General features: G+C 44.3%; 1 protein-coding gene across 1 annotated transcript in view; it reads right to left on the bottom strand.

Annotated features, from left to right (window-relative positions):
• Positions 1-10,746: 10,746 nt before the first annotated feature.
• Positions 10,747-26,192, bottom strand: part of LOC141134360 (uncharacterized) — a 36,222-nt gene continuing 20,776 nt past the window's right edge. Inside the window, exon 3 of the mRNA XM_073623928.1 lies at positions 10,747-12,904. Within this exon, the coding sequence (XP_073480029.1) occupies positions 11,301-12,904 (1,604 nt within the window). The 3' untranslated portion in view covers positions 10,747-11,300. The remainder of the gene's footprint in view (positions 12,905-26,192) is intronic.

The raw sequence follows: 26,192 nt of genomic DNA on the forward strand, positions 1-26,192 counted from the left end.
TTTTCAAAAAAAGAGTACCTGTCACTACCTATTGCTATCATAGGGGATATTTACATTCCCCGAGATAACAATAAAAATGATTAAAAAAAAAAAAATGAAAGGAACAGTTTAAAAATAAGATAAAAAAGCAAAAAAATAATAAAGAAAAAAAAAAAAAAAAAAAAAAGCACCCGTGTCGCCCCCTGCTCTCGCGCTAAGGCGAACGCAAGCGGCGGTCTGTCGTCAAATGTAAACAGCTATTGCACCATGCATGTGAGGTATCACCGCGAAGGTCAGATCGAGGGCAGTAATTTTTGCAGTAGACCTCCTCTGTAAATCTAAAGTGGTAACCTGTAAAGGCTTTTAAAGGCTTTTAAAAATGTATTTATTTTATTGCCACTGCACGTTTGCGCGCAATTGTAAAGCATGTCATGTTTGGTATCCATGTACTCGGCCTAAGATCATCTTTTTTATTTCATCAAACATTTGGGCAATATAGTGTGTTTTAGTAAATTAAAATTTAAAAAAGTGTGTTTTTTCCCCAAAAAATGCGTTTGAAAAATCGCTGCGCAAATACTGTGTGAAAAAAAAAAAATGAAACACCCACCATTTTAATCTGTAGGGCATTTGCTTTAAAAAAATATATAATGTTTGGGGGTTCAAAGTAATTTTCTTGCAAAAAAAAAAAACTTTTTCATGTAAACAATAAGTGTCAGAAAGGGCTTTGTCTTCAAGTGGTTAGAAGAGTGGGTGATGTGTGACATAAGCTTCTAAATGTTGTGCATAAAATGCCAGGAGAGTTCAAAACCCCCCCAAATGACCCCATTTTGGAAAGTAGACACCCCCAGCTATTTGCTGAGAGGCATGTCGAGTCCATGGAATATTTTATGTTGCGACACAAGTTACGGGAAAGAGACAAATTTTTTTTTTTTGCACAAAATTGTCACTAAATGATATATTGCTCAAACATGCCATGGGAATATGTGAAATTACACCCCAAAATACATTCTGCTGCTTCTCCTGAGTACGGGGATACCACATGTGTGAGACTTTTTGGGAGCCTAGCCGCGTACGGGACCCCGAAAACCAAGCACCGCCTTCAGGCTTTCTAAGGGCGGAAATTTTTGATTTCTCTCTTGACTGCCTATCACAGTTTCGGAGGCCATGGAAAGCCCAGGTGGCACAAAACCCCCCAAATGACCCCATTTTGGAAAGTAGACACCCAAAGCTATTTGCTGAGAGGTATAGTGAGTCTTTTGCAGACCTCACTTTTTGTCACAAAGTTTTGAAAATTGAAAAAAGAAAAAAAAAAAGTTTTTTTCTTGTCTTTCTTCATTTTCAAAAACAAATGAGAGCTGCAAAATACTCACCATGCCTCTCAGCAAATAGCTTGGGGTGTCTACTTTCCAAAATGGGGTCATTTGGGGTGGTTTTGTGCCACCTGGGCATTCCATGGCCTCCGAAACTGTGATAGGCAGTGAAGAGTGAAATCAAAAATTTTCACCCTTAGAAATCCTGAAGGCGGTGATTGGTTTTTGGGGTCCCGTGCACGGCTAGGCTCCCAAAAAGTCCCACACATGTGGTATCCCCGTACTCAGGAGAAGTAGCTAAATGTATTTTGGGGTGCAATTCCACATATGCCCATGGCCTGTGTGAGCAATATATCATTTAGTGACAACTTTAGGTTGTTTAACTTTGATTTAATTCTGTGCTGCATTATTTTGCTAAATCTTCCTCAAGATGTTGTGACTAATGTTTAAATCCTTAATAGATGTCTGTTTGTGGGCGCAGTCCTTTTAACTCCTGTTAATTTCCTCTGCAAAATGGTCAGATCTCAAAACCATATTCTGTTAGTGTCTCAAATTAACATGTGTTTTTTGCTTTCCTTCCTTTTTTCCAAGTCCTGTTTTGTTGACCAATAAAATTTGTAGCATATTTTTGTTTTATGTGTTTTGTTAATTTTCATGTAACAATTTCCCAGCTGCAGCTTTAACAATGCTGATTGGCATGGCAAAACAAAAAAAGTGCATTTCGTCGCTCTGACGTCATCTGGAGTGCTCCAGATGACGCCAGAGTGACGAAACGCGTAGGGCGGGGTCAGTACACCGGTCTTTGTGTCAGCAACAAATGCTTTTTGTATCTTACTGAATGTGAGTACCCTTTTCATGTTTTAAACAATAAATTGGTTGAAGCAATATCACACTATTGGCACCTTTTTTCTCCTATACATTATATGACATTTGGGACAAGATTGGCAACTACTAATACACCAGGAACATCCAGCCCTCAGATTGCTGCACAGTGGCAGATACTGTGAATGCTCCACACCCCAAGAGGGGGGGGGTAATTCTGGTGAGTGCGGCCACAATAAGAGCACAGAAAGAGCACGCATGCTGTGATCACTTTTATAAAACGGACTATATTGTTTTTCACCAGCACAATAGCACCTTATTATTTTTTGGATACCATAAGAACTTTATATTGGCAATATTATAATCTCTATTTACAGTTTTATATTTAGATTTGCAATATAACCCATAAAAGTTTGCACTAAAGCACTTTAATCAGAATGGAACCATGTAATGTTTTATAGTAACTTTTAGTGGGAATTTATTGATTTTAGTATACCAGCACAGGAAATTACTTTGTTTACAACAGTTTGATAATGTATTATATGTGCATTTTTTTGGTTAATTGCACCAACACTTACACATTCAGTAATTTATTTATTCAGCTGAAAGTTTTTCAACACGGGGATTAAACGGCGCCATATCTACTTTACAGTAGGTATTGGAGCAAGACAAAATTCTGGGCAAGGGGTCACTGCAAGATGGGTATAAGCATGCACGTGCAAACAAGTGGTGCGTGCACACGTATATGCCTGGCATTGGCGTCAAACAGCCTATTAAGGCTGGATTGTAACATGAACAGATTGCTGAGTGGTCTTCAACTAGTTCCTGATGTACCTGTGCCCTGACCTACTATATTTGCCTTCCCGTGCTTGACCCAGCTTGCCTCTGACAGATCTTTGGATTCCTGCCTACCTGTATAGGCTTGTACTCTGACTCCGCTTCTTCCTTACGTTTCTGCATTTCGCTGCCTGAGCTGTGAACTGACCCTAACTTATATCCTGATGCTTCCTTTGCCTAATGTTCCTGTACCTTGCTGCCTGGCTGTTCATGACCTTTTGGCTTGTGTCCTGGCTTTGCTCCTGTCCACTGATCAAGTGTCACTGTGTACTGGTCTCTGGTCCCTGTCCGGTGATTCATGGTCATCCAGATCTTTCAACCAACAGTTGCCACTGCCTGCTACATTGGCCTTTGTGATACTCTGTGTCCTGTCCCCACTACCAGGGGTGTTTGACAAGAGGTGCAGGAGAAGCCCCCCATTATTTAGCTCGATCTTCATCAGGTGCGTGACAAGCTGGTAATGGTGGCAGGTCTAATTCTAGTCTATAGTATCAGCGGCAGAGGTTTTGTAGTCATTGGTAATCCAAGACTGGTTCATTTTAATAAAAGTGGTCGACTGTCAGGGGATAGGTGGATTCTCCTCTTTGTAAAAAAAAACTACTGCTGTGCTGAAGGCCTTCTTGTTCCAGGGCAATCCACAAGCTGCAGCACATACTGTGCAAGCTCCAGCCCATGATTCAGCCTGGACACCCAATAGTATATAGGGTCTACGTATCTGAAAGTGCCTACATCAGCCCTGGACCCGATGTAGTCAGCAATCATGTGATTAAGGCACTGCCCGAAACCAGGCCTGTCTGCTGTAGTTTGAAAAACCATACAAAGCAATGCTGAAGCAGCTGCTGCCATTGTTGCTTGTTTTTTCAGGGATCAAAGGATCAGAGGCATGTTAGTTATCAGAAGGGATCCTGCCACCATCAGGAAATGCAGCAAAGAAGTTCTTAAAGCCCAATTCTGAGAATTTTTAAAAATACACCCTTGCAATGTGCTTGCTTTGCAAGTATTAAATGCTTGTTATATCTAGGGATCAAAGAACAGGTTGTAGTACATACCTTACATTCCCACTCTGGCCGGCTCTGACGCCTGGAGGTGTCACAGTTGAGGCAGCTAATATTGGAGCTGTAGTTCTGCTAGGCAAGCTATAACCACCCAAAGCACCACAAACCCTTCTGGCCTGACGAAAGACTCACTGAAAGCTAGGGCACTTCATGATGATCCAATGAACCACTAGGACATGTGCCAGGCAAGGTACATGTGCTTTTTTTCCAGGCAAGGGGCATCCATAAGTTTAGTGCTGTTGTCACACATGACTTTGCCTGGATATAGATGGTGTGTGGGGTCAGCCACCTTTCAGCCTAGAGAGCTGCCAGCAGCTCTAAATCAGAATTGCTCCTGTCCCCAGCATGGCAGCATTTAGCCTGGAATATTGCATATGCTCTGGGGTTCTTAGGGGAAGGCTGCTGGTTCCAAGGAGTCAGAGGATGAAGTAAGTGAGGAGGATGGGATAGAGATGCTTGTACTGTCACCATCGGACAAAATGTGTGGCACCACCACCTACTCCGGTGTTCTGCTCAGTCCTGCATTCTTCCCAGCCACCATATGTTTGACCCAGTATGCTATGAATGATATGAAGCATCCCTGCCCATACTAATTGAACCACATCTCCATTGTCATGTGTACATGTGTACAATGTCAGTCCAGCAACACACACATTACATTCCACATGCTGGTCGAGGGCAGGGATCTCCTTCTGGACAAATCAGTAGCAAATAGTTACCTTTAATGGTGGTGTAGCACAGTCCCTAATATTATAGACTCATATGCCCTGGGATGAATGCTGCTGGAGACAGTGGGGTGGGTGTAGGAGGATTCTGCAGAAGTTTAAACCTTTGCTTGACCCTCCTCATTGTGGTCCCATGACCATCTTTCATGGAAGGCTTGTCTGAGAATTTATCAAAATTTGAGCCCAAGAACTTGTGAGTAGACTGGAAGCCAAGCTTGGTGGGTCTTGATGGGTAAGATGCAGGGGTGGAGAAATGAAAGGAACATTTTGAAGACTTTGTAGTCTGTTTCTTAGGCTTCTTCTGCTGAAGAAGTTAGCTGCTCTTGCCACCAGTAGGCATCCCTGATAATGGAATCAAAAGTAGATGTGAAGATGTTGTCCTTCAAAGGCCATGCTAACCAGATTCTTCCTCTTAGAAGCAAGTTCTGCAGTCTTTAGCCAAGTTGTTTTATGTATGTGTAATGACATGACACCCATGTGATGAGCCGGGAAGCTTCACGCAAACCGCCAAAATTACAGCTACAGCCATTTTCTCCACACATTGTATAAACATGGTATCAACAGCAACACTGGTAACATCTCTAAAGCTGGCCCATACACAGAACTAATTTTGCCAGTTCCTGATGAACCAGTTGTAGTTTGCTCAGTGGATGGCCCTATCAACACTCTCCTACCCAACATCCTTCTATCTATACATGGAAAAATGCAGATACAGCCACTGTATGAGTATTCTGACAACCACAGATGTCACACTACAATAGCTGACACTTTAGATTTGTCCATCCGCTCCGAATAGGTGTTGAAGAAATTGATAGATTTGTCCTATTCAGTTGTTGTGGCTGAATGAGAGAAATTTTACAGTATATGACCAGCTTTATGCCGCGTACACACGATCACACATTCCGTCAACAAAATCCATGCTTTTTTTTCCGACAGATGTTGGCTCAAACTTGTCTTGCGTACATACGGTCACACAAATCTTGTCGGAAATTCTGAACATCAAGAACGTGGTGATGTACAGCACGTACGACGAGCCAAGAAAAATTAAGTTCAATAGCCAGTGCGGCTCTTCTGCTTGATTCCGAACATGCGTTGAATTTTGTGGTTCGGAATTGTGTACACACGATCGGAATTTCCAACAACAGATTTTGTTGTCGGAAAATTTGAGATCCAGATCTCAAATTTTGTTTGTTGGAAATTCCGACGGAAAATGTCCAATGGAGCCTACACAAGGTCGGAGTTTCCGACAACAAGCTCCCATCGAACATTTCCCGTTGGAAAATCTGACCGCATGTACTGTATGATGGTTAGACAACTGGGCTCAAAGTATGTGGCAAGCCCTCAGGTTCTCACAAAATAATTCTTTTTTTTACTATTTGGTGACAATTGTTGCGCAACTTTTTTTGGTTTAGTAAAGATTGTGAAATTAGGATTGTAAAAGATTTTCTGGAACACTGAATGGAAAAGAACTCTGCCATCTCCTGCTTACGCCTTGTGTGTCCTGTGGTCTCTGAGTGCAGAAACTTTCCATATCAGCCATCAGCCATACAGGCAGTAAATTCCTCTCTACTGTAGTTTAAAAGGAGGAATGGGAAGTACACGAGGAGGTAAGGAAAAGGTGGCCTCTCCTCTGTGGGACTTGAACTACTGGGACTCGGATCACCACTGCTCTGGACCTGTAGAACACTCTGAGTCCAGTTCTAGAGTCAGCTTTTATAGGCTCACCCTACATCTCCCCTGTGGCAGGGTCTGATCTGATCTCTTAGCAGAGGGCAAGGATGTCCATCACCTGAGGACATTAGCAAAAAAATTGAGGATTGCTGGGAGCAGTTATATAAGCAGTCCTAACAACATTGTTTGCCAGTGACCTCACCTGAAGGTGGCAGCATATAACCCATAGTCAATTCTTAACCGCTTCACTGTCATCGATGTAAGGAATACAGCTGGCCAGCCCAGCATCACTTATGTTGGCTGCATTCTTGCTTTTGCAATAAGCTCATGGTCGCTTCAGCAACCTTCAACTTTTCAACTTATACCAGAAGTGATCCCCACACTTTGGTGAGTAGAATAGTAGTTGATTACAACTATTTATTCAAAAAGTGGGCACCCCTCGATCCCTGCAGTTAGTGCCATTCCTTCTTCCTGGGTTGTAGTGTCCTCTCCCCTCAGTGGCTCTCTGCTACCTCTTCTGATCTTCTGTGGGCTTTTATCCCCCTCTGTCCTCCGAACCCCCCATGTCCACCAATTCCTCTTCCTCCATGTGCTTCAAGGGGTATATATATATGCAGCTGTGGGATGAGGAAGGTCTACGCTGCTTATGATTGGCTGTCTGCAGTGCACCAGCACTGAGGCTCATTCAGGCTAGCATTTCGGGGTGGTAAAACCCATCAGTTGAGCCATGGTTTTACTGGCCCTGAACTTCTCCCTGTTAACTGCAGAGGCACCAATCAGAGATGCAGGCATGCCACAGCCATGAAGCAAAGCTGGCACTTCTTAATGCATTCGGCAGATACCACCACTAACCTAACATGACCCATTCATAGATTTCATACGATCCAGTTTCCATCAAATGATTCCGATTGCAGCTTCAAGGTCGGTCATGCCCAGAGCAACCCTTCCCCTGGACTCTGCAGTAGATAGGGACACTCTGCAACCACCCCATATCCATGTGCAATGCACATGGTTGCAGGGTGGTGGCGCTGCATTTGATCTGAGTATGGAACACTTTTCGAAGGAGTGTCAGTCCCTGCCCCTAGTGTGAATGATCCCTAAAGCTGGCCATACATGGATGGAAATTCAGCCGGTTTGGCGGGGATCGGCTCAATGTCATTCAGTGTGCGGCCGTCCCTGCTCAGCAGAAGTCAATCATTAGAACAAATTCTATAGAAGGGGCATGTTGTGAAATTTTTCTTCACCCCAACTGGCTGCTGCCATTGGTCAGTGTAAGTCGCATATTTACAGTTCTGTGTTCCTTCAATTCTCACTGGTTTGCAAAAAAAACCCACAAATTACAATTTACAAATATTAGTTATTTATTAGCTCAATACAGGTTCATGTTCTAAAATTAGAAGGAATTTTGTAAGTTATGTTGTATTTGTATCCACTAATAATGATTTTCCCGTATTTTCAGCAAAAATATTATTTTGATTTGTGCAATTATCATGTGACCTAAATCTAAAAATCGAATAAATCAAAAACCTAAAAATCAGTATAAGTGATACAATATTAAGTCAGTAGTTATAAAAGTGATCCCATAGAATTCCATTGGTGATCATTCTACGAGGACACATTATATTAGGATCCATTATAAAAGTGATATAATATATGATAAAATAATGTAGATACACTTATCAATCATACATGATGACAGAGATATATGATGAAAAAGAATGACACAATCTTCAAACTTATTATATTCTTATTTCTACTACATATTGTAATTAGATAGATAGATAGATAGATAGATAGATAGATAGATAGATAGATAGATAGATAGATAGATAGATAGATAGATAGATAGATAGATAGATAGAGTCTTAAAGGGCCACCTCCATATGTGCCTCCCATAAGTCATGTTACACTCTGCGCTCTGTCTCAGGTCCAGCACTCTATACAATGTCCCATCTCACTATACATACTGATCATGTACTGGGAGGAGCCATAGGAAATAATACCCCGCCCCCTTCTGTAAGTAATGTAGCTGCCGTACACCCCCTATAGAGTCTTCATGTACATCCACACTCAGAGCCGGAGAAGTGTACACTGTTATATTGTAGTCTATAAATAACAGTAAGTACATCTCTCCAGGTAAACACTGCACCCCCAGATGAGTGCACCCCATCACCTCTTACCACTGAACATAGTCATACTGATTGATCAACCTTTGGCCAGCCCAGAGGCGGGATAAAGAGACTCCACCCACTTTGTTCTTTCAGGGTAAAGTGGGAGGTTCTCTTGAAAACCCTCCAAACCCCCCTATATATTCTCCTTTGCTGTTCCCCAATATGTTGTTGCTCCATCAAAGCCCTTGCTAGGTTCCCAATTTCCCGGGTATGAAGGATCATGTGATTTTCTCTCAGCATACAATCTTCAGGACTAAGCAACCAATCACCAGGCTTGAATACTGTCACATGAGGGAGGGGGAGGGGTGGCATCAATTCTGTGTAAGCTCTGACATATTCCAACATGGAACCTACACAGGGGGGGTGGAATGGAGCATCAGAGGAGAGCAATATTGGGGAATATAAAGGGGTAGGGATGGGCCTTGAGTGTGCAGGTGACAGAGTCTCTTTTAGACCATTTGGGGTTCCAAAGCAATGTGACATACCTGGGTCTCAAAAGAAAAAAATAAAGCCTCATATAGGATCCCTAGGTATTGAGACACATTTGGGGCCCCAGACAGACTCCTTTAGCACCCAAGGCAAAAAAAACAATGAGCTGTGAACTATAGCGGTATAGGTTGCAGGTTCTGACATTTTTGTGCTCCCATCTCACTGAAGTACCCAAGTTGGCCGCCTCTTCTGCAACTCTTTGGCTCGGCCCTGCCACCAGACCCTTGGCAATGTTTGGGGGCCCCAGGTACTGTAATGTTAGATTTTTCAGGCTTCCAGAGAATGTGACATATTTGGGCCCCCAGGGACTGGGACATATTTGGGGAACCCTAGAGAATGTCACATACTTGTGTTCCCAAGCCATATGATATATTTGGGGCCCCTAGGCAATGTGATATTTGTGTGGCCTCCAGACAATGTCATATACAGTATTTGGGCCCCCGGCTTCCCTCGTAGGCTTTCAGAAAGATAAAGTAACAGATTAACCCCGTGTTCTCCTTTTCCCATAATACATCTCTTCTTATTCAGCACAGTAGTGCAGAGTGTGAGACCCGGAGCAACCAATCAGATGGTGTGACTGTTAGCAGCACTGTGATGTATATTGCTGTTCAGTGTGTTCAGGGCCACAGAGGGGGTAGAACCGGCCCTCCTGTATGGGGTCTGGGCAGCTTTATGGTGCAGGCAGTTTAAAAAGCTGCTGATCACAGCTCACAGCCCCACCATCTCCCCCGCAGTACAGATGACTTCTCCTTCTCTCCCTCGCAGCGGTTGCTACAGGGGGCCACAGGGGGATCAGTTTCAGAGACTGGTCCCCCACTGCTCTGATCACCCCTCTCCTGTCCACAATCCCCATTCCCCACAGCTCTGATCCCATGGTGGCCCTCTTCTCCCCACAGCTCTGCCAGCTTTTCCTCCTCTCTCCCGATGGCTGTCAGCTGCTGTGGGCACACAGGAGGACCAGTAAATATGTCATATTTATCAGCCCCTTCTTTTTCTGAGTGAACACAGTGAGTGATTGATAACGATCACTTCTGTATTCATTCATAATTGAAGTGTGTTTACTATGCTTCAGTTTGTGAATGAACAGAAAGCCTCTGTACAGAGCACCTCCTGTTCATTCATTCTCTGCAGCTTCAGATGTAGTGAAAGGATTGGAGATCTCTGTCCTCAATCTCTTCATCTGTCTTAAAAGTGAGACATCAGCAGACTGTTTAGAACCCTAAAATTTCACCAAAGCCCCCCACTGCCTACAGGAATGTTAATTTTTTTTATAAATAAAATAAAAAAAAAAACATAATTAAGGGTTCATTCACACAAGTACTTTGGTCACATGAATAAGTAAGCCGTATTCAGGGCCATACACCTGACCCCACACACCCATCCAGGCTGGGGGGGTCCCTGTCAGGTAATGTACGGGGCCCCATGATTTCTAACAGCAGCCCTGATTGTGTTCTCCGGTCTCACCCTCTTTGGCTTCCCGTATATTCTACATATTACCAGCCTAATGTATGCCGTGTCTCTGTAAGGTATTGTCCTCTCTGGTGGGGAAGATGAGGGTGAGACCGGAGAACATGCTGCACAGCAATATACATCTCAGTGCTGTGAACCAACACAATTATATTACTGATACATTCTATTAAAGTCTATGCCAAGCTAAGAACTTTTCTTTATAGTTTTGGATGGAGTGAGGGAGGATTAGAATCCCTGTTGGGTTTTTACTGATATCTGGGGATTCCCCTCACTTCCTGTCCTGCTGACAACAATGTACCGAGCAGGAAGTGAGAGGAAATCAGCAACAGGGACCCAGACATACATTTTTAGTAGAATAGGGGAAGACTAGAGCCCCAATCAGATTTTATTACAATTGTGGAGAGCTCCCCTCACTTCCTGCTTGGTAAAATCTTGTCACCGGGACAGGAAGTGAGGAGAAATCTCTTTAACGGATATTTGGATAGCAGTAAAAACCTGACAGGGGTTCTAATTCTCCCCCACTCCATCCAAAACTAAGAAAAGAAAACATTATGGGTGGACATACACTTTAATGATACATCACATTTTATTGTCTTAGCAGTAAATCTCTAGATCCCTTCTTCATATATTTCCTCTGAGATTGTTACATTTCTTTTCATCTCTATTTAGTATAGATTGTATGGAATAGGAGGAGGAAAGAGAGGAGAGGTGACCCCATCCTATCCAATCACAGCGACCGCACTGCACCCCGCACAGAGTGACTATTATTCCCTATTCCCCCCCACACATCTTTATATAACCTTTATATACCCATATCCCAGCATGGAGGGGCTCAGTGAAGGTGGTGGTGAAGGTGTGGAGATGTCGGATCGGGTCACACAGATCATAAAAGGAGATCCACCCGGCCTCATAATCCAGATATATCCTGACTCTGTTACTGGAGATTTTGGAGGGAAAGGGGATCTTTTTACTGTCATGTCTTACCCCATACTGATTATTACATCTGATCAAACTCCAGGACTTTTTATTATATCCAATCCCTGACTGCCCTCCTATCCTGTCTATACTGGGGTAACACATCCCAACCATCCATTCATTTGATGCCCCGACATCCACTTCCCAGTAATGTCTCCCTGAGGAGAAACTCCGACTGCTCAACACCTGATACCAATTCTGAAATCTCTCTGGTGTTTCTGGACGATTCTGTTTTCTATCTGACCTGGATACAGTTTTCCTGTCATCTGATATATGGAGAATATTATGAGCTGTGTTTACATCCAGTAATATGTCTGCAGCTCCCTGTATATAGAAGTATACATCTACCTCTGTTATTATATCAGATAATGTGTGTAATGTGTGTGATATCCCATCCACATCCAGACCCCCTCCATCATGGAGGAGTTCCCCATGTCTCCCTCTGTCCTCATTATCTCCATCCTCAGTATCACACAAGTCACCTGTGTCTGATTCCTGTAAGGCAGTCAGTGGATCCGTCATGTTACACAGCTCCTCAATGTGACGCATCTTCCTGGACAGCTCCTCCTTCTTTATTTCCAGATCCCGGATGGAGATGGAGATCCGCTCTGCCCTCCCGGAGATTTCCCTCAGGACTCTCTTCTCCAGGTCTTCCAGACGTCTCCTGAGATCTCTAAACAGGGCAGTGACTCTCTCGGTGTCACCAGATGCTTCTTCTTCTACTTTCCTCCTGTGTTCCTGCAGACTCTGGACTCTTTCCTCCGTCTCCTCTCTCTTTATCAGAAGGTTCTGCAGAACATTCCTCAGTGTCTCCTTCTTCTTCTCAGAAGCCTCATCCAGCATCTCCACCTGGTGTCCTCGATGTTCTCCAGCCAAACTACAGGACACACAGACACAGGTCTCATCCTCAGTGCAGTAATACTCCAGGATCTTCTTATGGACGGAGCATTTCCTGCTCTCCATGGACAAGGTGGGGTCACATAAGACGTGTTCTTGGGACTTTTTGTGGACTCTCAGGTGTTTATCACACAGAGAAACCTCACAGTGCAGACAGGATCTAACAGCAGGTACAGGATAGTCCACACAGTGAGTACAGAAGACCCCGGACTCCTCCCGATCTGGCTGAGCAGACAGGAAATTCTCCACTATATTACGTAGTGTTATGTTCCTGTGCAGTGCAGGCCGATCCTGAAACTTCTCTCTGCATTCAGGACAGGAATATCCTCCAGACCCCTCCTGTGTATCCAGCACACGATCAATACAGACCCGGCAGAAGTTGTGTCCACATCTCAGGTTTACAGGATCTGTATAAATGTTCAGACAGACGGAACATTCCAGCTCAGCTCTCAGGTTAGCAGACGCCATCGCTGACAGTAGAAGAGAGGAATGAAAGTGAAAATCTGACACCGGAGAAGAATGTAGTTGGGAGGGTCACTTCCTCCTACACAGGGGGAGGCTGATCCAGATCAGTATTTTTTAACCACTTAAGGACCGAGCCTCTTTTTGAGATTTGTTGTTTACAAGTTAAAAACAGTTTTTTTTTGCTAGAAAATTACTTAAACCCCTTTTACACTGGGGGCGGCATTAGCGGTAAAGCTCCGCTATTGTTAGCAGTGCTTTACCATCGGTATTCGGCCACTAGCGGGACAGTTTTACCCCCCCCGCTAGTGGGCGAGAAAGGGTTAAAAATCACCGCAAAGCGCCTCTGCCCATTGACTTCAGTGGGCAGGAGCGGTATACACACCGCTCCGAAGATGCTGCTAGCAGGACTTTTTTCCCGTCCTGCTAGCGCACCGCTCCAGTGTGATAGCCCTCGGGGCTTTCACACTAGAGAGACAGCAGCGGCTGTTTCGGGTCGGTTTGCAGGCGCTATTTTTAGCACAATAGCGCCTGCAAACAGCCCCAGTGTGAAAGGGGCCTTAAACAAAAACCAAAACATTATACATTTTTTTCTAACACCCTAGAGAATAAAATGGCGGTTGTTGCAATACTTTCTGCCACACCGTATTTGCACAGTGGTCTTACAAGCGCACATTTTTAGGAAAAAATACACTTTTTTGAATAAAAGAATAAGACAACAGTAAAGTTAGTGTGTAACATGAACAATCGGCGCTACCCCCAAACAAATAAAGTGCCAAAAAATTGTTGCTAAATAACTTTGAAATAAAAAATAACGTGACTAAAGGTGCTGCAACCTAATAAACCCTAAACATAAGGTTTTGACATTTACTCAACAGTAAAGTTAGCCCAATTTTTTTTTATAATGTGAAATATAATGTTACGCCGAATAAATTGATACCCAACATGTCACGCTTCAAAATTGCGACTGCTCGTGGAATGGCGACAAACTTTTACCCTTAAAAATCTCCATAGGCAACGTTAAAAAAATTCTACAGGTTGCATGTTTTAGTTACAGAGGAGGTCTAGAGCTAGAATTATTGTTCTCACTCTACCGATCGCGGTGATACCTCATGTGTGCTTTGAACACCGTTTTCATATGCGAGCGCTACTGCACACGAGCGGCGGGACGGGGCGCGTTTAAATTTTTTTTTTTCTTATTTATTTTACCTTTTATTTTTCTATTTTTACACTGTTCTTTAAAAAAAAAGTGTGTCACATTTATTCCTATTACAAGGAATTTAAACATCCCTTGTAATAGAAAAAAAGCATGACAGGACCTCTTAAATATGAGATCTGGGGTCAAAAAGACCTCACATCTCATATTTACACTTAAATGCAATAAAAAAAAATTGTCATTTAAAAAAATAAATAAAAATAAATAACCCTTTAAGAGCTATGGGCAGAAGTGACGTTTTGATGTCGCTTCCACCCTGCATTGTTATGGAGACGGGTGGGGGCCATCTTCTCCTCACTCATCTCCATGCCCAGCAAGGGTAAAGATCCGATTGCTTCCGCCGCTGGCAACGGCTCACCGGAGCGATTAAAGTGATCTTGCGGCGATTCCGCTGCAGAGACCACTCTAATCGGAAACCGGATCACCGGCTGAAGAAGAGGATACCGGGGTTATGGCAGCTATCTGCTGCCATAACAATGATATCCCCCTTCAAAGTAAGGACGTATATCGTCGTGCGGTGGCCGGGAAGTGGTTAAAGTACTGAAAAGGAGGTTTTTTTTTCCACAGTAGTAAAGATAATCAAACCTCCCAACTTTGAGAGAAAGAGGAAAAGATGGGTGTAAAGAAGAACACACTAAGGCCTCATGTACACTGCTGCTGGTAGACAGACCTTTAGGAGCAGTTGGCAGTTTTTTTCTACAGCCCCTGAACTCTCCTCTATGTTATCTTATCTGTCCATGTACACAGGGTCGTTTATAGACGTTTCTAGGAAGTTGAGTTTAGAGGCATTTTTTGGAACGCAAAAAAAATGCATTCAGAAGCTGAGTTTACAGGCATTACAAGCGCCACACACTTCTAAACGCGGTATCTCGTGTTTAGCCACATTTAGTTTACAGGCGTTTTTTTTATTTTTGGCTATTTTTCTTTAAGCGATTCTGAATGCAAACGCGGCAAAACACCGCTATACACGGCATGTAAACGTGGCAAAACGAACGTTTTAAACGTGGGTTACAATCTGTCAAGTTAAATCATTCAGGAGAGGTTGTAAAAGCGTCCCGTGTACATGAAGCCTAAGGCCCCTTGTACACTAGACGTTTAGTCCAAGTGTGTCCAATTCTGGGATATTAGTGTTCCCAGGAGCCACAGGTGCAGCATCTAGGCCTGCTTCCTGCAGCCTGTCGCAGTCTTTGAAAGACTGACATGCACTGCAGCTGGACTGGGCTGAACACTCTACTGCCTTAGGGAGAAAGGAGGCCCAGGGACTAAAGACCACCATTTCTTTGTGAAGAACAAGGAAGGGTTCCTTATTGGATAAGATTGCTAATTCTGAAATCTGTCTCATTGACATGATACACTGATAAAACCCACCTTACAAGTAAGGTCAGCCAAGGGAATATCCTGAATGATCTCAAGGAGAGGCTTCTGTAGAGCCAACATGACCAAATTGAGATCCCGTTGTGACAGGTGAATGAAAGTGGAAGCAATGTGAGCCACCCCTTAAACAAAGTCCCCTTCCCGACCGCCTCACGCAGATATACTGCGGCAGAAGGGCACATACAGGCAGATAACGTACCTGTATGTTTCCCTTTAAGAGGCGGTTTGCGAGCATGCGCCGCACCATGACCGTGATCGTGGGTCCCGCGGACCCAATGTCTGCGGGGATACCCGCGATCATCTCACGGTGAGGAAGAACGGGGTAATGCTAAACAGCCCCTCCCCCAACAGTTAGAATCACTCCCTAGGACACACTTATCCCCTACAGCGCCACCTACAGTTTAACCCCTTCACTGCCAGTGACATTTTTAGAGTATTCAATGCAATTTTTTAGCATTGATCGCTGTATTAATGCCAATGGTCCCAAAAATGTGTCAAAATTGTCCGATGTGGGGGATGACAGGAGGCCAGAGGCTGCGGGGAGGGACAACAGGAGGTCAGAGGCTGCGGGGGGGACAACAGGAGGTCACAGGCTGCAGAAGGGGACATCAGGAGGTCACAGGCTGCGGGGGGGACAACAGGAGGTCACAGGCTGCAGAAGGGGACGACAGGAGGTCAGAGGCTGCAGAGGGGATGACAGGAGGTCAGAGGGTGCTGGGGGGGACAGGAGGTCAGAGGCTGCGGGGGGGCAGACAGGAGGTCAGGGGCTGCGGGGGAGAGGGGATTAGAGGCTGCGGGGGGCACAGGAGGTCAGACGCTGCAGAGCGGAGGGGATCACAGGCTGCGGGGGGGCAGACAGGAGGTCAGACGCTGCGGGGGGACAGGAGGTCAGAGGCTGCGGGGGGACAGGAGGTCAGAGGCTGCGGGGGGGACAGGAAGCCAAAGGCTGCGGGGGGGACAGGAGGTCAGAGGCTGCGGGGGGGACAGGAAGCCAGAGGCTGCGGGGGGGACAGGAGGTCAGAGGCTGCGGGGGGGACAGGAAGCCAGAGGCTGCGGGGGGGACAGGAGGTCAGAGGCTGTGGGGGGGACAGGAAGTCAGAGGCTGCGGGGGGGACAGGAGGTCACAGGCTGCGGGGGGGACAGGAAGTCAGAGGCTGCGGGGGGGACAGGAGGTCAGAGGCTGTGGGGGGGTGAACAGGAGGTCAGAGGCATGTCTGCAGAACATTGCTCTGTTTAAGGGCATGTCTGCAGAACATTGCTCTGTATAATGGCATATCTGCAGAACATTGCTCTGTATAATGGCATTTTTGCAGGTCATCGCTCTGTATAATGGCATATCTGCAGAAAATTGTTCTCTGTAGTGGCATATCTGCAGATAATGGATATAATGTATAATGGATATCTGCAGAACATTGCCCTTTATACTGGCAAGCCTACAGAACATTGCACTTGCTGGCCCTGGCTCCCTATACTCTGCTATCTTCCAGCCCTGGGAACATACTACCTCCCATGCCCCCTGGGCACCTACCATCGGACGCCTGGGCACCTACCACCCCTCATGCCCCCTGGACACCTACACCCCTCATGCCCCCTGGACACCTACAACCCCTCATGCCCCCTGGACACCTACACCCCTCATGCCCCCTAGGCTCTCACCTGTCTCAAGGTGACTGACTGTCCTTTGTGTGTCCAGCAGCAGTCACCACCACTGAAGCCACGGGAGCCATCGGGGGTGTGGGAAGGTCACAGGTGTTGCCGATCGGAGAGTGTGCACTGCTGGCGGGACGCGGTTCCAGGGTGGGGGCGGGGGGTGCTGGTGCTGCCGGTGGGGGCTGGAGGTAACTGGCTACGCCCTAAACACAGGCAAATCAGCTTCCCAGCCTGCAATCAGCTGATTGAAGGCCGGGAAGCTTCCCATAGACCGCTGCATGTCGGGCGCCTGGTCACTCTTAAAATGACATTTTTTTTCTTTATTCAGCTTGAGGGAGGTGGGGGGGGCGGCGCCCGAACGCCCCCTATGGATGGGCCGCCACTGTTCCTATATGAAAACTGTTTATTTCTTGGTATTGTCCTAAAGCTGACCATACTCCAATTGTCTTTTTTTCAGCAGACCATACACAATACAATAATATAGAAAATTGTTGCGCTACTAATAAAGAAAAGATGAGCTGCCAGCACCAACAATAAGACTAATTGCGTGTAAATGTGTAATGGAAAAAGTGCAGCGCTAGAGATACAAATGTACCCCAGGTATGAACCTCGGGGAAAAAGGGGGACCTGCACAATAAGAATTGTCTTGAAATGCTTAGAACAATAGTGGAAGTGTTAGGAGTGTTTGTGAAAACACAAGTGAGATGTGCGCTGATAATGAATCAAGTGCAATCAATGCTATCAAAGGTCGGGGAGCACCATGTGATCAGGTGACACCTTATATATATATATTGTAAGGTGTCACCTGATCACATGGTGCTACCCGACCTTTGATAGCATTGATTGCACTTGATTCATTATCAGTGCACATCACACTTATTCTTCAAGTCAAACCCGAACACTTTAGCGGCGCACAGCAATTTTTTTTTATAGTATAAACTATACATTTATTTTGCAATTAAATAACATTTCTAATCATATGAAGTTAATCACAAGATTCCCCTTTTACATCTAAATCCGCAGAGTTCCCTTGCACTGTAAGGGGGGACTCTGCAGACTCTGATGTAAGGGAGAACTCTGGGGACTCTAACATAAGGGATGCTCTGGGAACCCTGATTTAATAGGGAACACTGAGTACTCTGATGCACAGTGAGGACTCTGATGTAAGGGGGAACACTGTGGCCTCCGGTGTAAAGGGGAACTGTGATATAAGAGGTGCTCTGAGAACCCTGATTTACCTTAGTGCACTCACTCAGAGGCAGGAGAGAGAAGGGGGAGACTTCAGTCACAGACAGGGATGGATGGTGAGCTCACTCACCCCTTGGCAGTCAGCACCTGATATCCAGCTGCATCTGAGGCTGCTGGACCTCAAATTTCCAGCCCCCCACTTCCCTTTTCTGAGGCACAGCACTGGAGATTGGAGTGTGGGCAGACACAGAGGGGGAGGGGCGGGAGGAAGAGGAGCAGATCGAGCCCTCTCTCCTCTTCTGTCTGTATGTGGGGGGATTGTTAGTGCTGGCTTTGGACAGTGTGATAGAGAGTGTAAGAGACACTCTCAGCTTAGACAACTGCAGTCAGCAACCCTGCTGGGAGGCCATAGTCCAGTCTGAATCATGTGTCTGGGTTTCAGGGAGTCTGAAACCCGGACGCATGATTCCAAACCCAAACTGTCCGGGTGAATCCCGGACAGGTGGCAACCCTAACAATACAGTCTGTGCAATCTCCTATAGATCTGCCAACTACTATGTAGTGCAAGAGCCTGCCTTGGGGAGGGGTTGGTGCGAGTGAGGAGCCGTCCCCCCCAAAAAATATTTGACCACCAGCCTCCACTTAAATGTATATTAGCTGAAACTGATCACATAGGGCCACCAGTGTGTCCACCACAAAGGCTTTTGAACTCCTGATCCCCTGCTGAAAGCTGAATTGAAAAAAATTTGCTGGCAAAAAAAAGGCGTGGAGTTCCCCCCCGATCCATATCAGGCCCTTTGGGTCTGGTATGGATTCAGAGGGGATCCCCACGCCAAGATAAAAAACCAAAAAAATGGTGTGGGGTCCCCCCTCAAGTCCATACCAGACCCTTATCCGCGCATGCCGCCCGGCAGCACCGTAAAGGGAGGGGATGAGCGAGCGCCCCCCCTGAACCATACCAGGCCACATGCCCTCCACATGGGGGGATGGGTGTTTTGGGGCAGGGGGCTATGCACCTTGCCCCCATGTTGATGAGGACAAGGGCCTCTTCCCAACAACCCTTGCCTGGTGGTTGTTGGGGTCTGTGGGCGGAGGGCTTATCAGAATCTGGAATCCCCCTTTAACAAGGGGACCCCCAAATCCCACCCCCCACCCTATGTGAATGGGTATCGGGTACATTGTACCCCTACCCATTCACCAAAAAAGCAGTGAAAAGTAAAAAAAACAAGAGCCCGTTTTTGACAATTTCTTTATTAGTAAAATAGCTCTGAGTCGCCGTCTCTCCCGATGCCCTCGCCTTTTTCTGCCATTATTATCTCCCCGTACTGTCATCTCCCGGTGTCGTCGTCTTCTTCCTCCTCCCCGCGTTGCCGCCGTCTTCTTCTTCTTCTTCCTCGCCAGTCACCGGTTACCCGCTAAAAAACAAAAAAAAACTGGTCTTGTCTGTGTGTTTCTCTGTTGTTATGTTCCCCGCTGTCCGGCGCCTCTTATATAGGCATGGGGTGTGGCCATCCAATGACATCGCCCAGAGAGCCCGCCCCTTCTGACATGAGACGCCACAAGGGGCGGGCTCTCCTAGAGAGGAGAAGATCTCTCTCTACACGGACAATGCCCTTATATATTTGGACGGTAGAGAGAGCTTGTTATAAATTGCTGTGTGTCGTGGAGGAGTTCGGTGTGGTTTTCGGGACTACAGGTGGGTTGGGAAAAATCTCAGGCCTTTCTTATAGGCCCCCCTTCCCCACTGATTATCTACAAGGGTCGCATATTCAATTTACATCCTGCTTTACATATCTAGGTATTCAAATACATGCTGATATCTCTAAATACGAAGAACTTAACGTTACTCCTATAGTAAAACAAATGATAGATTAAATGGTAGATAGGTCGTTATTGCCCCTTAATCTTGGTCACATAAACATATTTAAAATGATTTTTCTACCAAATTTTCTCTATTGTTTTCAAGATGCCCCAGTCTATTTCACTAAAAAGTTTTTTGGGAAAATAGACTCCAATCTTTCCTCCTTTGTCTGGAATGGCCGCCAACCTTGTATAGCCAGGCGGCAAAGACTGCGAGTGGCCTGGCTTGCCCAAGCTTAAGAAATGATTTCCTTGCTTCCCAACTTACCTATGTCTATGCTTGGTTACACTCTGACCCACTGACTCCTGCTATGCCACTTTTATTGACCCTCTTTGAACCTCCTACCTCTCTGCGGGATGAGCTCCATAGATCAAAAAGATTGGGTGGTTCCAGATTCTCCCCTGTTGAGGTTAGCTTTATGGCCTGGAGGGGGGGGGGGGGACTCTGACACAGTCTTCGCTGAATACCTCGCCACACACTTCTCTGTGGCGGAACCCCAACCTCCCTGAGCTCTTCGGTCACCCAGACTCAACATGGTGGAGTCAATTTGGTATTACACACCTAACCCACTTAGTTGAAGAGAACACCTTACTACCCTTTGATGTACTTAAATATGACCTGGATAATAAATTCTTTTTCAAATATCTCTTACTCAGACACGCCATTCGGGCACAGTTTGGGTCACTGACCATTGAGCTCACGGAATCGTCTACTGAAGACCTCCTGTCGTTTCCCCGAAATTGCCAAACTGGTGACAACCTTTTATGGTTGCCTCCAGCTGATGGGAGCTGATCCTTTTCAGAACTCTCATCACAAATGACTATTGTCTTTCCCTGAGCTTTCTGAAGAAGACTGGGAAGAAGCAACTGAGATATGTTTTCAGGACATAATTAGCACTGCTGACCTTCTGGTACATGTTAAGTTTATACACCACCTGCATTACACCCCAGCTAGGCTGGTCCGGATGGGTCTGGGACAGGATATTGCATGTGCTAGATGTGATATGATTGCTGCTGACTTTTTTCATATGTTTTGGACCTGTCCCGGACTTTCAACCTTCTGGAAGGAATTATTTGCTTTCTTCGACCACAAACTACATCTACCGATACCTCACACCCCGGAGGTGGGACTTTTGGGAATCCTCAACGACCATGTTCACCGCACCCACGCCAGGACTTTGCTACGTATATTATTATTTTATGCACGTAAAACCATCCTATTGCACTGGAAGGATGTGAGCCCCCTTTTAGCCCACGTCTTCTTCCGCATTGTTCATGGGGTCCTTCCCAAATTCAAATTGATATACAAGAGTAGGGCATGCCCTAAGAAATTCACCAAAGTCTGGCAACAATGGCTTGATGTCTCGGGGGATTTCTGGGGGGATGTCCTTTCTTCACAGCTTTCTCAGTAGGCCAACTACTAATGTACTCTAATATTACTTTTCGGCAAGATGTCAAAATTGATAATCACAGATTGTTTTATATGAAACATCCAATGCATGGGGGGATCCTAGACCTCTGCTGTCTTTACGGGGTCTGATGTGTTGAAAGTTTGAGTGAGTGCAAGTATGAATGTGTGAGTTTGTGTTACTGTGGTATAATGTTTCTTATGGACTTTTAAAATTGATCCACTCTCCTTACTATGTAAGTGGTTCTGTTATGTGCACTTTACACATCTGTAATTACAGTCCTTCTTTTATTGTTTTTATGTTACAAAATCAAAATAAACACCTTTTAAAATTAAAAAGAGATATTTTGGGGAGGGGTGCTGCTGGGGTTCATGTTTGCCCGTCCCCGACCGGAAATGGTTGATTATTTGGCAGTTCTGGGCGTTCTATCAAAAGAGGCAACTCGTCAAAATCTCCAGTTACGCCACTTCTGGTTTCTCTCCCGCAGTAGTAAACACAGATTTTGACAACTTGCCTCTTTTCAATGAACACCGGCAGTGTATACACTACAGTAGACAATATAATGAGTGGGCATTGTTACTTCGCCCGCTACTAACCAACAACATGGCCGCCTCCAAGGTGGGGACAACTTTTTTACTGCTTAGGCATTGTTCATTGTTCATCAAAACAGCCAAGTCCTCATATACTGTAGTGTATGCGCTGCCGGTGTTCATTGAAAAGGGGCAAGTCATTGAAATCTGTATTTACTACTGCTGGAGAGAAACCGGAAGTGACGTAATTGGAGATTTTGACAAGTTGGCTCTTTTGACAGAACAGCAAGTCTCGGAAACCTCAGGATTGTGTCATTTCCTGTTTGGGATGGAGGCTTGGTTTCCATCTGCTTCACTTCCTGTGTCCCCGGTGGTCGCTGTGGATTACCTTCCCATGACTATTAGCTGGGAATGATTTATTATTGAAGAATGACACTTTCACCGGAACGATTAAATCGGAGGATGTAAGGATGGACTTTGAGGCCTCATGTACACTGGATGTGATAAAAACGCCAATAGCTTTATTTGTAGAACGCCGCTTTGAAAACGTGAATTTTTCCGCATTTTGCAGCAGCGTTTTTTTTTTAACATTTGCGCTTTTGAGCGTTTTTTTATACTTCCACGAAATTTTGAGGCTCAAAAACGCTCAAAAATGCCAGATATTTTGTCTCTGCCGCACATTACGGAATTGGCGGCATGGGTAGCATATGCAGACAGCACATCCGTTATGGGCCATAACACATGTGCTACCTGCAAACAGTGTCACTCATGCCGCCAATGCCATATTGTGCTGCAGTCAGTGCCACCCATGCTGCCAATGCCGTAATGTATAGATGCTGCTGCAGTAGTAGTAGATCTCAAATCCCCCCCAAGCAAGCACACACCTGTGTTAGCCGGGCCCCAGGAGTCACTTCCTCCCTGATCCTGCTGCTGCCTGGACTGGAGTGCGAGTGTCCACAAACTATTCCAGTCAGATGCCAGCTGCTTCTTTTCTTTTTCTTCTGCTGCCGGCGCCGCCGCTCGCCTCACTGCTTCTTCTCTCGGGCCGAGTGAAGAACAGAGCAGAGGGAGAGGAATCACTCCGCAGTGCCAGGGAAGGACGTGCTGGCCGGGACTTGATCCAGTATGAGGAGCGGGGAGTGGAAGAGACATTCTTGTGCGCCCAAAATAGAAAAAATAGTCCCTCCCCCTGTCGCCACCTGTAGGAGGGGGGAGGGATGACTCGGACGGACAATGTTTGGTCGTGGTGGCTGGAGGATTTTTTTTTACATTAATTTGTTCTGTGTTCAGGTTGCCCCCCTGCTGGCCCGGCCTGGTTGTACTGGCCTATCAGCGGCCCTGGGCATACCGATAGATTTGGAGACATTCACCGTCAGGCCCGATAGTGATGAGAATGATTTAAGAGTATGTAATAAATTTGGTAAAGCTATATTGGATTGTGTGAGGAATAAAATCATATCGTCCGCATACATATTCAATTTATAGGTGTTATTATTAGAATTCTAACCTTTGATATCTGGGTGTTGCCGTATTGCTGTAGCTAAGGGTTCAAGTGCTAATGTGAACAGTAAGGGAGAGAGGGGACATCCCTGGCGTGTGCCCCTGACCAACATGAAGAAGTCTGAATTACAGCCAATCTAATCCTAGTAGATGGGTTATGATAGAGAGCATGAAAGGCCTGGAGAAATTCACCTATGAAGCCATATCTCTGCAGCACTAAATCGAGTAAATTCCAGGATACACCATGAAATAGACATGTGCAATCCGTTTAGTTTTTTAACAAATTTTGACAAATTCCAAAATTTCCGAATTTCCTAATTTCGCAATTTCGAATTTCCGAATTTTCAAATTTCGTAAAATTCAGAATTTCAGAAATTCAAAATTTCGGAAATTTGAATAATCAAAATTTCATGAATTTAAAAATTCTAAATTTTGGACATTTGAAAATCCAAGAATAGGAATGAAAATCTGAAAATTCGAAAACCCGAAAAATCTGAAATAATAACTAATAATAAATATTTAATTATAGGTATTGGAATTTCCTTTCAAATCTGGCTGTTAGTGAACGTAACGAATACAAATTTATCCGAAGTTACGAATGAAATGAAATAACAAATGCCAAACAGCCAAATTTAAAAGGAAATTCCAATACCTATAATTTAATATTTAATAGTTAGTTATTACTGTATTTATCGGCATATAACACGCACAGGCGTATAACACGCACATTTTAAGAGGGAAGTTTCAGGAAAAAAACTTAAATTTTAAATAAGGAACTTTAAAGCAAAATATGGGTCAGTGCCCATCTGCAGCCTCACCATTGCCATCAATGCAGCCTGATCAATGCCCACCTGCAGCCTCACAAGTGCCATCAATGCAGCCTTATTAGTCCACATCAATGTAGCCTCGCCATTGCCATCAATGCAGCAGCCTCGCCATTGCCATCTATTGACTTCCTATTACAGAGGCCGCCAAGTAAGCAGGAGATTCTCAATGTATGAAATCTGACCAGTGCCTCCGAGGCAGCTGAAATTGAAGTATTGGTGTATAACACGCACACGCTATTTGCACCCGATTTTCATGGTGAAAAAGTGAGTGTTATACACCAATAAATACAGTATTTTTAATTTTACTGATTGATTTTCTTTCTTTTTTTCAGATTTTTGAATTTCGGAAAATCAGAAAATTCGAAAATTCGAAAATCCGGAAAATTCAGAAATTCTGAATTTCAAATTTTCTAATTTCTGAATTTCGAATTTTATAATTTCTGAATTTCGAATTTTATAATTTCTGAATTTCGAATTTTCTAATTTCTGAATTTCAAATTTTCTAAATTAGAAAATTCGAAATTTGGAAATTAGAAAATTAGAAAATTCAAAATTTGGAAATTAGAAAATTAGAAAATTCAAAATTTGGAAATTAGAAAATCTGAAATTCGGAAATTAGAAAATTCGAAATTTGGAAATTAGAAAATGTGACATTTGGAAATTCATAAATCCAAGAATTCGGAAATTCAGAAATCTGAAAACTCGGAAATTTGGAAATCCAAAAATTTGAAAATTTGGAAATCCGAAAATGTGGAATTCGGAAATCCAAAAATTTGAAATTCGGAAATCCGAAAGTTCGAAATTCAGAAATCCGAAAATTTGAAATTCGGAATTTACGAAAAACAGCAAAAAAACGAATGAAATTAAAATGAAAAAAAAAACTAATTTTTGGTCAGTGCACATGTCTACTATCAAATGCTTTATTAATATGAAGGCTAAGTAATAACACAGATGTGGAGTTGATATTTGCGTCTTGTATTATGTTTGTAACTAATCTAATGTTGTCTGTAATTTGTCTGCCGGGTATGGAACCTGATTGGTGAGGGGAGATTAGTGAGGGAATTATTAATGCCAGTCTATTGGCTAACAGTCTACAGAATATCTTAAGGTCGTTGTTTATTACGGAAATTGGTGTGTAATTGTGTGGCAATGTGTGGTCTTTGTTTGGTTTTGGAATGAGAGACGTGTTAGTGAGAAGCATTTCGTCTGGGAACTGTTCTCCTTTAAGGATGTTGTTATATCATTTTGTTAAATTTGGTGTTAACAATTGTTGATATTGTTTATAATAGAATGAGGAGAATGGGTGGGGATGGGTGACCAATTGATTTATTTTTTTAGTTTATAAACATGGGTGGGTTTTATTGATTGATTAAGCTTGCGAGCAAATATTGTAGAATATACATTACTAGACAGGAAATCATTTTGCTTTTGACCATCGAAGAGCCTTTTCTGCTTTATATGTGAGTAATGAGTCTAACTTGTTATGTTTTGGGAAAATTAACCACTTAAGGACCGAGCCTCTTTCTGAGATTTGTTGTTTACAAGTTAAAAACAGTTTGTTTGTTTTTTTGCTAGAAAATTACTTAGAACCCCCAAACATTATAAATTTTTTTTCTAACAGGTGAAAAGAAAACAAAGTAGATATGGCGCTGTTCTTTTTACTAATAATTTCCTGATAGCAGATACTTTTTTTGAAGGATTACAAAGAGATGCTAGTAAGCCCACTTCTACTACCAGTTAGTGGGAAAGATCAGTGGGAAGAAAGGAAGATGGAT

This window comes from Aquarana catesbeiana, linkage group LG03 (assembly GCF_042186555.1).
Source record: "Aquarana catesbeiana isolate 2022-GZ linkage group LG03, ASM4218655v1, whole genome shotgun sequence".
Classification (NCBI taxonomy): Eukaryota; Metazoa; Chordata; class Amphibia; order Anura; family Ranidae; genus Aquarana; species Aquarana catesbeiana.